At 34.8% G+C, this 14,557-nt stretch overlaps 1 protein-coding gene across 5 annotated transcripts; it reads left to right on the top strand.

Moving 5' to 3' along the window:
• Positions 1–622: 622 nt before the first annotated feature.
• LOC127084069 (BEL1-like homeodomain protein 7) lies at positions 623–4,258 on the top strand. Of its 5 annotated transcripts, XM_051024450.1 has the most exons (7): positions 623–1,175; positions 1,580–2,466; positions 2,625–2,977; positions 3,113–3,173; positions 3,280–3,839; positions 3,928–4,073; positions 4,159–4,258. In XM_051024450.1, the coding sequence occupies exons 2-6, from the start codon at positions 1,729–1,731 to the stop codon at positions 4,043–4,045; spliced, it is 1,830 nt and encodes a 609-aa protein (XP_050880407.1). In that variant the 5' UTR covers positions 623–1,175; positions 1,580–1,728; the 3' UTR covers positions 4,046–4,073; positions 4,159–4,258. The 5 variants fall into 5 exon arrangements, with proteins under 5 accessions (XP_050880407.1, XP_050880406.1, XP_050880408.1 ...); XM_051024449.1 differs by having other exon boundaries at positions 3,928–4,258; XM_051024451.1 differs by having other exon boundaries at positions 623–1,089; positions 3,928–4,258.
• The last annotated feature ends 10,299 nt before the right edge of the window (positions 4,259–14,557 follow it).

The raw sequence follows: 14,557 nt of genomic DNA on the forward strand, positions 1-14,557 counted from the left end.
CAAACCCGATAAAAACCGAAGAATAAACAATTTTGAAAAACCAACTGATTAAATATTTATTTATTTTTCAAACAAAACAAGATTGTTTTTGATAAAAAAAAACTATAAATATAAGTAGACTTTATTCAAAATTTATTTGAAGCAACTTTTCTTCTTTTGAATTAAATTTATTATACACAATTAATTATTTTGTTATTCAATTAATGTTGCAATTCTACTTTATTCAAAATTTATTTGTATTTGTATTTTGTTGTATGTGATGACTATATTTAGTATTTGAATTTAAAAGATAAATTTATAAAATTTTATAATTGTTGTGATTTTTTTAAAGATTGAGTCATTTGGTTAATCGACTTAATAATTATATAATTTTATCATATAAATCAATTTATTCAACTGAGATATACTCTTTAATCCGGTTTAATTATGCGGTTGAATCATTGATATGAACCAATGACTCAATGAAATATTCAAATTTTAAAACATTTCTTGAAATAACTAAGTTTTTCAATTTTTAGAAATTTAAAGCTTGGCATTTGATGGTTTGATGCATTAGGAGTTCCGGCAGCATCGTAATTAAATTAGTAGAGGTTGATTAAATAAAAAAATTGAAGAGTAGATTGTGTATATGTCCATCCTAGAGCATATAACCTGATCCATTTGGGTTGCGATAGCGATAGAAGACAAGAAACAATAGACGTGAATTAGTTAGTTTCACCTACTCCATATAGCGAATTCAGCCAACTGAGAGAATTATTTAATACTTAAGTTGGTGTTTAAGAGTGAACGAATGAACGGTTACAAGTCACAGGTCCACCAACTGGTGGTTAAGGGTTTGAACCCATAATTTCAAGCAAACTAAACAACCACCTCTATTTTCTTAATCCATCTCCCACACGTGACAATCTCAACAATGTTTTAATAAATAGGATGTTACGGATTCGAATGCGCGTCTCAGTATCTGATGTTTCTGCATAACTATCAACTAATCTACGTGGCTTGGGAGTAGTAATAGTTATAGTTGGTGTTGCAACATTTAATATTATTATTTATGTAATTGGTTGGTACCGTTCTTCCAATCATAAGCGGGTCGGTTCCTCTTTTTGTTTCAAATCAAAAACATATCTCTTGTTCCAATTCTTGTTTCTCTACCTCTGTTTTTCATCTCCCCTTCGGTATTTCTTTCTTTTTTTATTTTATTTACTTTTATTTATTTTTCTGTTTCATCTTCATTAGTAGTAGTACTATAGCAATCATGATTTACTTTTGTACCTTGTGATAATGATGAATTGATGATGATGATGATGATGATGATGATGTAGTGTTGTTTTTCTTGATGATGAATTGAAGATGTGAGGTTGGGATTTGAATTTGATGATTAAAAAGCAGAAAATTAGAATGTTGTTGTGAGTGATTTGACTGGGAAAACAGTGTTTCTAATTTTAGAATCAATATAATTGTGTGTTCTGGAGAAGTTGAATTGATGGTTTTCTTGCCTTGTAGTTGTTTGTTAAATTGCTTCAATCATAATCGTAATTATAATCTTAATGTGCTTTTGATTGAAATTTGTTGTCATCAGAAATAGCTGAGGTGGTGTTGCATGCTGAGTTCATTGTCACCAAGCCGAATTGTGTCTCAATCCTGAGAATTGGAAGAGATATCAAGCTGATTTCATTCTTGTGAAAAGACCGGAAGTGAGGTTGTTCTTGTTTGTTCAAGTACTTTTCGATGTATCCCAACCATTCATTCTCATCAGGGTCCTATGCGGATATGTTCACCGCGAGCCCTCTGTTACCTCACAACTACTACAATGAATCTGTAGGAGAACAAAATGAGACAGTGACTATGCAGTCCATTGATCAACATTCCAATCCTTGCAACTCTCATTTAGATTGTGAGCAAAATATGCAATGCCAAGGGTTATCTCTTAGTCTAGGGACACTATTGCCTTCTACATCATCTATCCCTCCGTTTCAATACCCATATCACGACACTGGTTTTGTATCACTGAAGAATAATTCTTGTCTTCCAAAGGGACCTATAATGTCTAATGATGATCCGTTGAAAAGTGCTGAATGTATGGCATCTATATCTTGTGGAGGCGGCTTTCATGACATTACCAAACAGGAAAGTTTTCACGACTATCACTCTTCAGATCAATTTCTGCAGGGCTCGTCGTCGGGATTTTCTAACATTTTCTTAAACCCCCAATATCTTAAGGCTGCACAGGAGTTACTTGATGAGCTTGTTAATGTCCGAAAGCAACGTGGAATGGGAAAACAAGAAAAAATCCGCGACATTGGATTAAATAACTCCAAAGACACGGATGGAAAATCTACTAGTCAGTCTATGCAAATATCTTCAGGCCCTAATGATTCTAATTCCAATCCTTCTAGTCAATTATCCTCGGCAGAAAGGCAGAATTGGTTGGATAAGAAGACAAAACTTCTGTCCATCTTGGATGAGGTAAAATGCTTAGAACCCGTATTATATTTGGTTGCAATGCATCCAATCTTTTCATTGTCATAGTTGGTCTAGTTAGATTATGTTTAGTAAAAAGTAGCCGATAAGCTAGCTTATGGCTGATTGGAGAATCAACAATCCTCTCTTTGTGCTGGTTGTAGGTTGATAAGAGATACAGACAATACTGTCATCAAATGCAGATTGTGGTGTCATCTTTGGACATCGTTGCTGGTTGTGGAGCAGCAGAACCATATACTACACTTGCATTGCGAACAATTTCGCGCCATTTTCGTTGCCTGCGTGACGCAATCAGCAGCCAAATTCAAGTGATTCAAAGGAACCTTGGGGAACAAGAAGGAATTCCTCGTCTCCGGTATGTTGATCAACAGCTTAGACAGCAAAAGGAACTTCAGCAGCTTGGTGTTATGCGGCACGCTTGGAGGCCTCAGAGAGGACTTCCTGAAAACTCCGTTTCAATACTCCGTGCTTGGCTCTTTGAGCATTTCCTTAATCCGTATGTGTTACTTCATAATCGTACCCGCTAATCCCTTTATTTTCAAACTACTACAATGGTTTCATATTATATTACGCGTGTTAATTTTAATAAAACTGTTTTTTTTTTCAATTTTCATTTGATAATTGATATCAGTTACCCCAAGGATTCAGAGAAAATAATGCTATCTAGGCAAACTGGTTTAACAAGGAATCAGGTACGCTTATAAAGTTTTTTTTCTGAATTGAACTACATTATTTTTATTAAACTTGTCGCCAATCTTTATCGAAACAATCATAATTTCATATCATATGTTATATTAGGTGGCGAATTGGTTCATTAACGCGCGTGTGCGTCTTTGGAAACCAATGGTTGAGGAAATATACAAAGAAGAATTTGGTGATTCTGAGATAAACTACAATAATTCATCTGAAAATCCACTCATGCAAGGTAAAAGAGATTATTATACTGAAGAAATTGAGTCACAGGACAATGTACAAACTATTACTATTGATAGCGTACAAGCCTGTTCCACTAAAGAACATGTAGAAAAAAATGTGATGGATTATGAAAGTAGAAAATTGCATGGTGGTAACAAAAGGTTCAGCTTGAAAAATGGCTTTTATTCAGAAATAACTTGTGATACTGCCACATATGATTTATCAGAGTTGGGTGGTGGCCACCAACAACAACAACAACATGTCTCTCTTTCATTGGAGTTGAGGAACTGTGAAAGCGATGGGTTAGTCATATCAGATGATGCCAATCACAAAAGACACAACAACAATAATAATATTAATAATCAGATATTGTCTTCTTCTTCTTCACAGAGTACTGATATGCTAGACTATCATTTCACAGATTCAGGAAAGCAACAACACAGGTTTGGCAATACTCATTTGTTGCATGAGTTTGTCGTATGAAATCTACCAAAGATATTTTTATTTTTTACTATGACAATGATTTTAAAGGTATCTCTGGAAAGGTGTACTTTCACACAAAGATGAAAGAGAGAAAAAGAAAAGCCTATGCTGCTGTTTTCTTTTTCATTCATTCGCGTTGCCCTCATTGTTCATAAAAGTGATGTAATTCACTAACGTACAAAACATACAGATAGGTATATGTATATTTGTAGATATTCATTTTTCATTTGCTTGTAATAATAATAATATTACAGATGATTGGTTTCATGATATCTGCAGGCAATTTTTTGTAAAAGGATAAGGAACATGTCTCGTGCATTAATGTTGTATAAGAAATTAAATTTTGTGTGGAAAAAATTGGTAACATGTACGATGTGAATGTCCTGACTTTTCTTTAGTAATTTTCATTCACAACATGTGTTGTGGTGTGTGTGGTGTGGTCCATGTGTATACTTTGGTCCCTTAATAATAACTTCCTTGGAAGCAATTGAAGAGGAGAATAACAAATTTGTTTAGCCTCTTCGTGCATGATTGATATTGCCATGAGTTTTATGAAATTATATGGAGTCCTTGTGATTTTCCAAATGTTACAAATTATGTGTTTAATTTTTGTTTTAACAAAAAATGATTTTAAGTGAACTTGTTTTATAAAATTGATTTTAGTTAAAAGTGAGTTAAAGTTAAATTTTTTATACTCGGATTTAAATCTATAGAAGATAATTAAATAATAATTTAATGTAAAAATCATATTTAAAACTGTTTTTTTTTTATGAACTCACTATTCTTCTCTTAGCACCACAACTTCTTATGATGCAAGGGGATGTATAAAAGATTCTCGATACTAAATATTAGACTATAAATAACATATTGTAATATTAGTCTTTGTTCACGAAGAAAAGCCTATTAAATTTACTTTCCCCAGTAAGATTATTTCAGCATTATAATTACAATTTTATATATCAAATGCCCTATCAGTCAATATGGTATCATAAAGCTTTTGATTTTTGAGATTAAATCCTAGTCGCCACCTTCGACTATTTTTTCCGTCTTTACTACGGATTCGTATTAATTTTGTTATAACATTTTCTAAATCATCACTATTTGATGATTAGTTATTTGTTTATTACATCTTTCACTCTTGTTTATCCGATGGCAATAACAGAATTTGTTAACAGATGTACACCACATTTGCCTCTTCCACCTCCTCCAAAATCTCTAATTACTTTATTCAATTCTAAAGATTTTGCCATTCATAGCTCAATAAAAGAAATTATCTGCATTGGTCTCAATTGATTCATCAAACGTTGAAAGGTTGTGATATGCTTGATCATCTTGAAAGAAAAAAAAAGATGATTATGTTATTATCACTTAGCTTTGGAACTCCATCTCTCCATAAATTAGAAGAATTAATGTTCTTATCTATTACACAAGTAATTTGGGATTAACTTTGTCGCAATCATTTTATGAATCAATATGTGACTGTTTGTTATGACTTAAAACTAAAAATCTTCAACACCAAGTAACGAGGTCTTTCAGTCGATGACTATTTTGGGATTCTTAGTGGTATTTGGCTTAAACGGGGTCAATATCAGAATTTGAAGATGATGTGCAGACGTCACATTTACTAATATAATTGAGAGGGATTGGATCTTCGATTTCTTGGTTGGATTGAACTCATAATTTAAACCCATTCGGATGCAAATTTTGGGTAAGGAAAAATTCCCCACTCTTGATGATGTATTTTACATTATTTGCGAGGATACTCATCATCTCATCATCACTCTATGCTTAACGAGCATCCTCTTGATGTATTAGTAATAGTAGCCTTCAAAACGGGAAAATAAGGAGCATCATCATCCTCATTCAAGAATGGTCGTGACAAATACTATTGTGAACATTACAAACGGACAGACATACAAAGGACATGTGTTTCAAACTACATGGAAAGGAGTGGGCTCTTATCCGAGGAGGAGGCTCTCGATATATGCATCACAACCAGACACGTGTGGTTGCACATGCCTATGATACTAAAAGCTATGCTAAAGGGCATTAATCTTTCATCTTTAAGTCAAAACAATATGGACGAGCAAAGTCTCTTTTTAAATCCATCAATAAGTCTTCTAGAACTGGATCACTATCAATTATTAGTAACAATTTGAGTTCCCAATCTTTTACTCTTTATAGCGTTATACGTAAGAATGCTTGGATTCTTGACTATGAAGCTACTAACCATATGACTTTTGATTCCTCACTACTATCTTCTTATACTTCCCCCTTTGGATATTCCTTATATCTTTTTTGTTGAAGGATCTCATGCTCGCGTTGTTGTCACTCAAAGTATTGAACTGAAAACTTCATTCAAGATACAATGTGTGCTTCATGTTCCGACACTTTTCAACAATTTAATTTACATCCATACACTTATCCGTGATCAAAATTGTAGAGTAACCTTTTTTTACTTCTTACTGTGTTTTTCTAGACCTTGTCACGAGGAAGATGATTGGAATTGCTAAATAAAAAGACAAGTTATACTACTTCTTTGAGGATCCATGTGGTAAAAAGGTGTTGCCCTCATGTCTCTAGTACGGGTCTTCTTCCTCTTTTGTCTCACAAATAGTTCTTCGACACAAGCTTCTTCGATACCCTGCATTTTATATAATTAATTCTATATTTATGTCTTTTTTACAACACTTTGTTGAATCTTTGTTTTCACAATCTATTTCTGTTCCTTTCAGTTTTAATAAAAGTGTTGAACCATTTAATATTATTCATTATGATGTTTGGGGGCTCATCCCTACCTCTAATATTTTTGGTGCAAAATGGGTTGTCTCGGTTATTGATGATTGTACTCGAATAATCTGGATTTTTTTATGAATGCTAAGTTAGAAGTACCATAGTTTTTTATCCAATTGCATAATATGGTACAAACACAATTTGGGAAAGGTATAAAAAGAATTCGATCAGACAATGGTAAATAATATGTTAATCATTCATTTTCCAACATCACTAGTAAACATGGTATTATCCATGAATTCACATGTGTCGATATCCCTCAAGAAAACGAGTTAGTCAAAACAAAAGAATGTCATTTACTTGAAGCTTCTCGATCTTTCTCTTATTTCAAATGTATGTTCCCAACTCTTATTGAGGAAGGACAATTCTTACTGCTACCCATCTGATTGATTAGGCCCCATCTCGAGTTTTGGTTAATGTTAGTCCTATTCAATTTATGCTCTCATGTTTTCCCAATGTTCCCATATTGTAGAACATTATGTCTCATGTGTTTGGTTGTGTTGGATTTGTTCATGTTCATGAACAATATCATAACAAGTTAAACCTTCATGTCGTCAGGTGTATTTTTTTTGGGTTATGAACCTAACAAAAGAGAATACATATGTTATCATCCTTCTAGTTGAAATTTTTCAATCTCCAAAGATGCCCCCTTTCATAAAAATGTGTCATACTTCAATTTTCCTCTGTCTTAGAGGGAGAATGTAAATGACATAAATGACCTAGAGTCTAAATTTGAGTTCTTTACCCTTGTTACTAGCCTCCCTATAGTGCATATCCTTGAACTTGAATCTATAGGTGTTCCTAGCTCTCCAATGGTTGAACCCGAGCATGAGTCTATAATTGTTCATCCTCCAATATCTTTTATTTTTTAGAAATCAGTGCCATCAACATTAAATTTGATGTATTATAGAAGAAGTAAACATGGCCTTCTTTAGAAACAAACTCAATTATTTGAACCAGAAGTAAGTACTGAAAAAGATTCTTCTATTGATAATTCTCATATTTATGATACTTATGATACTCAAATTGATGATTTACCTTTGCTTTGAGAAGGGGTAACAAATTTTGTACCTCAACATATAGATATCTTATTTCTAAATTTGTCTCTTCTAAGCAAGTCTCTCTATATTATCACAATTTTATTGTAGATGTTGACTTTGTAAGAATTCCATCATTTGTTCAAGAGGAAATGGAAAATAAAAATTAGGTTCATGCTATGGATTAGGAAATGAAAGCACTTGGAAAAAATGGTACTTGGAAAATCATTTAAAGACAAATAGGTAAGGAGCCATTTGGTTGTAGATGAATATCTACTTTGAAATATAAGGCAACTAGTTACATTAATCGTTACAAGGCTAGACTAGTGGAAAAGGAATATACTCATGCATATGGCATTGATTATGAGGAGACTTTTGTTAGAAAAATATTTTGATTCTGCAATATATCTCTAAGTTTTGATGATAACAAAGAATGAAACAATTTGGTGCCCTAATAATTTTCTCTAAGTGTGTAGGTTTCTAAGGTAAAATGAATCTGAGGAAACGAGGAAACAAATATCTGCATCTGATGTAGTCCAGAAAAGCTAAACCAATACGAAGAAAACAGATATGACTCTGAACAAGAACACTTCTAAGAAACAATCATATACAGAATATGACGTTGCAGTTAAACTCTAATATCTGAAGACTCTACATCTGAAGGTCATTCAAGATAACATCTGAAGACTATTCAAGAGAATCTATCAGAAGACTATTCAAGAGAATCTATTTGAAGACTATTCAGGAGAATATCTGAAGATTATAAGACTCTGACTCCGCTCACTCTGATTCACGCTCAACACTCTATCTGACATCACCAGATCAGAAAACTCAATCAAGAAGCATTCAAGGTATAGTACAATTCTCTCTATAGAAATTATGGATTATGTTTCAAGACTGCTATGGAAAGGGAAAGGAAGTTAATACCTTTAATTCCTATAGTTGGAAAGAAATATCCAATGATTTATCTCCAACGGTATCATCCCAAAGTACTATATAAAGGCCTCATCACAACATGTTGAACACACCTGACTCTACAACACGTCGATCTACAACTCTCAATCCACAACATATATTCATATCTCTCATTGTAATATTCAGTAATCATACAAGAGTTGTTTCTTATATTGTGTGGTCATTGTTTCATTGTTCTTAACTTATCTTCATACTGCTTATCTAGAAGCTTTAAGATAAAACTCTTGTATTTCTTAAAATTTGTTGATATTCCTTAAGTGACTTGTTTAAGTCTTTAGAGTTGAGAGGGCTAAAAGATTATTAAACTCTTAGACATTTTTGTAATCTATTGAGATTATTAGATTAAGTCCTTATTGAAGGTGAAATCATCTTGGTCGGGTGGACTGGGGTAGCTTTGATTTTCAAACGAACCAGGATAAACTCCTTGTGTTGTTAGCGTTTATCTTTGTGTGTGTGGTGTTGTAAAAAAAAATTAATTACTATGAAAACAATTCAAACCCCCATTTCTTGCTTTTTTCTACCTTCAATTGGTATCAGAACTTAGGCTCTATTATTGATTTTTAAATCAAACACTTAACCACGTAGAGAGACCCAGGGTGAGAAAAACTTCATGGATAACAAAAATGAAAGAGATGGCTACAATGTAAAACCTCCAGTTTTTTATGGAGAAAAATTTGACTACTGGAAGGACAGAATTGAAAGTTTCTTCCTAGGCTACGACGCTGATCTCTGGGATATTGTTACAAATGGTTATGAACCACTCATTTATGCAATTGGTATATCTATTCCAAGAAGAAAAATGCATGATGATCAGAAGCGTGATTTCAAGAATCACCATAAAGCAAGAACCGTTCTGTTAAACGCAATTTCCTATAGTGAATACGAGAATATCACTAATAGGGAAACAACCTAAGAAATCTTTGATTCTTTGAAGATGACTCACGAAGGCAATAATCAAATTAAAGAGACTAAGGTTATGGCCTTAATCCAGAAGTATGAAGCCTTCAGAATGGAAGATGATGAAGTTGTTGAAGTAATGCTCTCAAGGTTCCAAACCTTAGTTGCGGGACTCAAGTTTTTGGACAAAGGATATACTACAGCAGATCATGTCAAGAAGATAATCAGAAGTCTTCCTAAGAAATGGAGACATATGGTTACTGCTTTGAAGTTATCCAAGGATCTGAACAGCATAAGTCTGGAAGAACTTATCAGCTCTCTCAAAAGCTATTAAATAGAGCTAGAAGAAGATGAACCTCAGAAGAAAAGCAAATTTGTTGCTCTAAAGTCTAGATCAGAAAGAAGAAAGCCATAAAGGAAAAAAGCCTTTCAAGCTGAAGAAGAAGACGATGACTCTGAGAATGAAGGTTTTGATGATAAAAAAGAGTTATCTCTTCTTTCCAGAAGAAACAGACAGTTATGTAGAAAGAGACAAAACAACTTCAGAAGGCCCAGACAGAAGGGAGAACGTCCAAATTCAACCTCCAGAGGCAGACCCAACAAGGAAGTGGCGTGTTATGAATGTAAAGAGCCTGGACACTACAAAAATGAATGTCCAAATCTAAAGAAGGATAGCTCCAGAAAGGAAAGCTTCAAGAAGAACTCTTTCAAAGCAAAGAAGAAATGACCCATGGCAACATGGGATGACTCTGAATCTGAAGCTTCAGAACCTGATTCTGAAGAGGAGCAAGCAAATGTAGCATTCATGGCCACTACCTCTGGAAGTTCATCTGAAAGAGAATCTGAATCTGAAGAGGTATTCTCTGACTTTTCTCGTTCTGATCTGGAAGCTTGTTTGTCAGAATCTCTCAGCCTGTATCAGAAGCTTTGACAGAAATTCAAGAACCTGAAAAGGGTTCATGAAGAGACTATTGAAGAGTATGATAAGCTTGAGAAAGAATTTTCTGAACTTAAAGAAAATAATTTTAAGTTCACGAATTTTCAACCAAGAAATGTTCAAAACTTGAAGAAACTCTTTCTAAAGCTCCACCTACTTTTGACACTATCATATACAAATATGAAAAAGCTTTTCAGAAATATTTGAACAACGGACTTGAAAGAAGCAAAATGGCTTCTATAATCTATGGTGTTAGTCATAATAAGAAAAGAGGAATTGGTTATGAATTTGATGAAGGTGATCTAAAACCTTCTATAGAAAACAAATCTAAATCTCCTTTTTCTTATCATTATACACCTGCACAAACACAAAATTTTAGTAATGCTAGAAAACCCAAAATTTTCAAAAACTCTGGGAGAACTAATCCTAAAGGATCCAAGAGATTCTGGATACAAAAAGATAAAATAGTGTATGTTGAAGATATCCTGTGCAGTAGAGTTAAAACACCTACCATAGTACCCGGACTCTGGATGCTCGCGACACATGACAGGAATAAAGCATATGTTCCAAAACCTAGAACATAAAGATGCTGACTTCGTAGGCTTTAGAGGAAATCAGAAAGGAAGAATCCGAGGATCTGGAACAGTTGGTAATGGATCTCTTCCCTCTATTTCTTATGTCCTCTATATTGAGGGATTAATGCATAACTTGTTATCCATAAGTCAATTAAGTGATAACGGTTATGATATAATCTTTAATCAAAAAACGTGCAAAGTTGTTAATCAGAAAAATGGCACAGTCCTTTTCACTGGAAAGAGGAAGAACAACATTTATAAAATAAAGCTTTCAGATTTGAAAAATCAAAATATAAAATGCTTAATGTCTGTAAATGAAGAGCAATATGTGTGGTATATACGCTTGTGTCACATTAGCTTAAGGAGGATTTCTCAGCTAAATAAACTTGAGCTAGTCAGAGGCCTACCTAAGCTGAAGTTTTCTTCAGGTGATCTTTGTGAAGCATGTCAAAAAGGTAAATTTTCTAAAACAACTTTCAAAACTAAAAATGTCGTTTCTACCTCCAGACCTTTGGAACTTCTACACATTGATCTTTTTGGACCTGTTAAGACAGCGTCAGTCAATGGTAAGAAGTATGGATTTGTCATTGTGGATGATTATAGTCGTTGGACATGGGTAAAATTCTTAAGGCACAAGAATGAGTCACATTATGTGTTCACCAGTTTCTGTTCAATAGTGCAAAATGAATTTGACTCTAAAATTATCAGAGTCAGAAGTGATTGTCATACCCCAAAATTTGCCCGCTAATATTACAAGGCATTTTTAAGGCACTCCAACTTATTTTTCAAGGCACTGATCCCAAAAGAACAAAGGCCCAGCACACAGATGGCCAAATCCAGAAAATGGCCAAAACTGGCCTGCTTGCTAGGCGAGCAAAACCTTCGCCTAGCGAACCCTTCGCTATGCCACTCGCCTAGCGAAGCGTGCGAATAACAGAAAATTTTGGGCCTCATTCTGAGCCCATTAGGTCATAAAAAGAGCATTATAAATACCCCAACTTCAGTCAGAAGGAGGAGAGGAGCAGAACGAAAACGGAGAAAGGAGAACCCTAGCAAGCAAACCCTAACGCTCACCGACAGCAAACCCTGAAGGAACTCAGCGGCATCAAGGTTACCTCTGCCCAATCCAATCCGATTTGCCAATCCTAGGTCGCAATTCAATTTGCAAACAGGTTTGCATTGCTATTACCGCCTTATGTTCTTAATTTGCATATGGCATTATGATTAAATTGATGAAAATATCTTAAGTTTGGCATGTGAATTTTTAGTATGTATCTGAATACCTTAAATGATTAACCATGTAATTGCTGTAATGAAAGCCATAAGGCATAAAATTGGCTGAAATTGTACTGTTATCAAAACCGGAATCCGCAGCCGCTCGCTAGCACATCGCTAAGCGAGCATGCAGCGAGTATTCGCTAAGCCTTCGCTAGGCGAAGCAGGAGCGAACGTGACAGTAGCTGACTTTTCTGTTCTGATTTTTTTTGCTCATCTGACATGTTTTATCATAGCCATGCATTGTTTATCTGATCCTATTACTGTCGTGATTTCTTTTGTGGTGTAATTCTCGATTGCACCCTGATTTGGTATTCTGACATGTTTGCTGAGTTTTGTAAAGGTTCACATATCCCCGGAAAAGATAGCTTGGTAGGTATTCCACTTTATTTGTGGGATACCCTTGTGGAGATTCACCCTAAATCACCTAACTGATTGTAATGTATTAATTTTAATGTGGAGACCCACCCTAAATTACCTAGCTGATTTTAATGTATTGATTTCATTGTGGAGATTCATCCTAATTACCTAATTGATTGTAAAATATGGCCTTTGAATATGTGATCTTGGACCTCTCTTTGTTGCCCTACGGTATTACGGTATAACGGTCATGTCCCGCGAATGTGGGGATATACTTAGCAAAGACCCTTCGATTAAATCATCATAAAATAAATCATAGTCCCTCGGATGTTGCCTTCGAATATATGATTTTGTCCCTCGATGACCCTTCGGTGTAGCCTACGGTTAAATGATGAGTGTCCCTTCGAATGCTAAGGTATCCTCACAACTGTTGCCTTCAATGACCAATCGATGACCCTACGATGACCCTTAAATCCAAAAGGACAAGACTACTTACTTCTCAATAGTAAGGACAGTTTTGCCCTCATAAGGATAGGAAATGCCCATAAAGACCCTAGGAAGGTATAACTCTTAATTGCTGGCTCACAACCTGAAATATTCTCCATACCTCACACTTTGCAAAATGCTAGAAAATCACCACTTGGCATACATTCATACTAGAATCATTACCAAGTTATATTTTTCTAAACCGTTTTCAGAATCAAACGAGATAAATACTTTATATACATTCATACGAGAATCATTACAAAGTTAAACTCTCTTTTCAAAACATTTCTCAAACCATTCACAAACATTTTTTCAGACAAACCTAAGTGATCCAGCAATTAAGAGCCCATGGATACAAAGGGTGTTAACACCTTCCCTTTGTATAATGTACCTCCCGAACCTAAAATCTAATTAAGGTCTTTCCTGTTCTTTTCCACCTTTCCTTATTGGATAAAAGAAAAGTCGGTGGCGACTCTTGCTATCCGCGACATTGCGATTAAAAGCAAAACACCCCAAGTCAGTTCACCGTATGACAGAACTGGCAACTCTGCTGGGGACTTAAAAAGAGAGGTTACCTTAAAAAAAAACAAGATCACCTATTCAAAATTGTCTGATTTACTTTTAAGGGATTGCTTGGGTATTTTATGCTTGAGTGAAAGATCCTACACCCGGATCTAGTGTACCTTAGGTAAGTAGCAATTGATCATCGCGACTATCCGGCGTATACTGGAATGGTTAAAATGATAGCTACGGTTAATGCGACACTTTGGATGTCCTGATGTTCCTCATGTTTACTTGAGGAGAAATTTGGCGTCTGCGTGGTGTCATTAAAGCATTAACCAGACCTTTAGAACCCTAATTGACTCATCCTAACCATTAGAAAGTAGTGAGATAACTGACTTCGGTTCCGACTGGGGTTGGTTGAGACTCGATACTACACTCTTTGAGATTGGACTTTAGGGAAGCTTCGGTCAACCACTTGGTGTTGCACTGAAGTGGACTTAAGAAAGGTCGATGATTTGAGATCCTTTTAGAACCTGGTTACTATTCTAGGACAGGTTGAACCAACCAAACTTCAGTGGGGAGGGTACCTACCTACGGAACTCATGCAAGCCTCAAAACTTAGGAATGATTGTTGCGTGACTTGTTTGTGCTTGTTGCTTACATAACATCATAACATCATAACATCATAACATCATAACATCATAACATCATAACATCATGACATTATACTAACCGTTTCAAGGACTTAGGGATTTAGCTTTGCTCTGTTAAACAGGCTATGGCTTCCAGGAAGACCATCCGGATCAATCTTGTAGCGATCTCTCCTCAACTCAAGAATT

The sequence above is a fragment of the Lathyrus oleraceus genome, chromosome 5 (assembly GCF_024323335.1).
Source record: "Lathyrus oleraceus cultivar Zhongwan6 chromosome 5, CAAS_Psat_ZW6_1.0, whole genome shotgun sequence".
Lineage (NCBI taxonomy): Eukaryota > Viridiplantae > Streptophyta > Magnoliopsida > Fabales > Fabaceae > Lathyrus > Lathyrus oleraceus.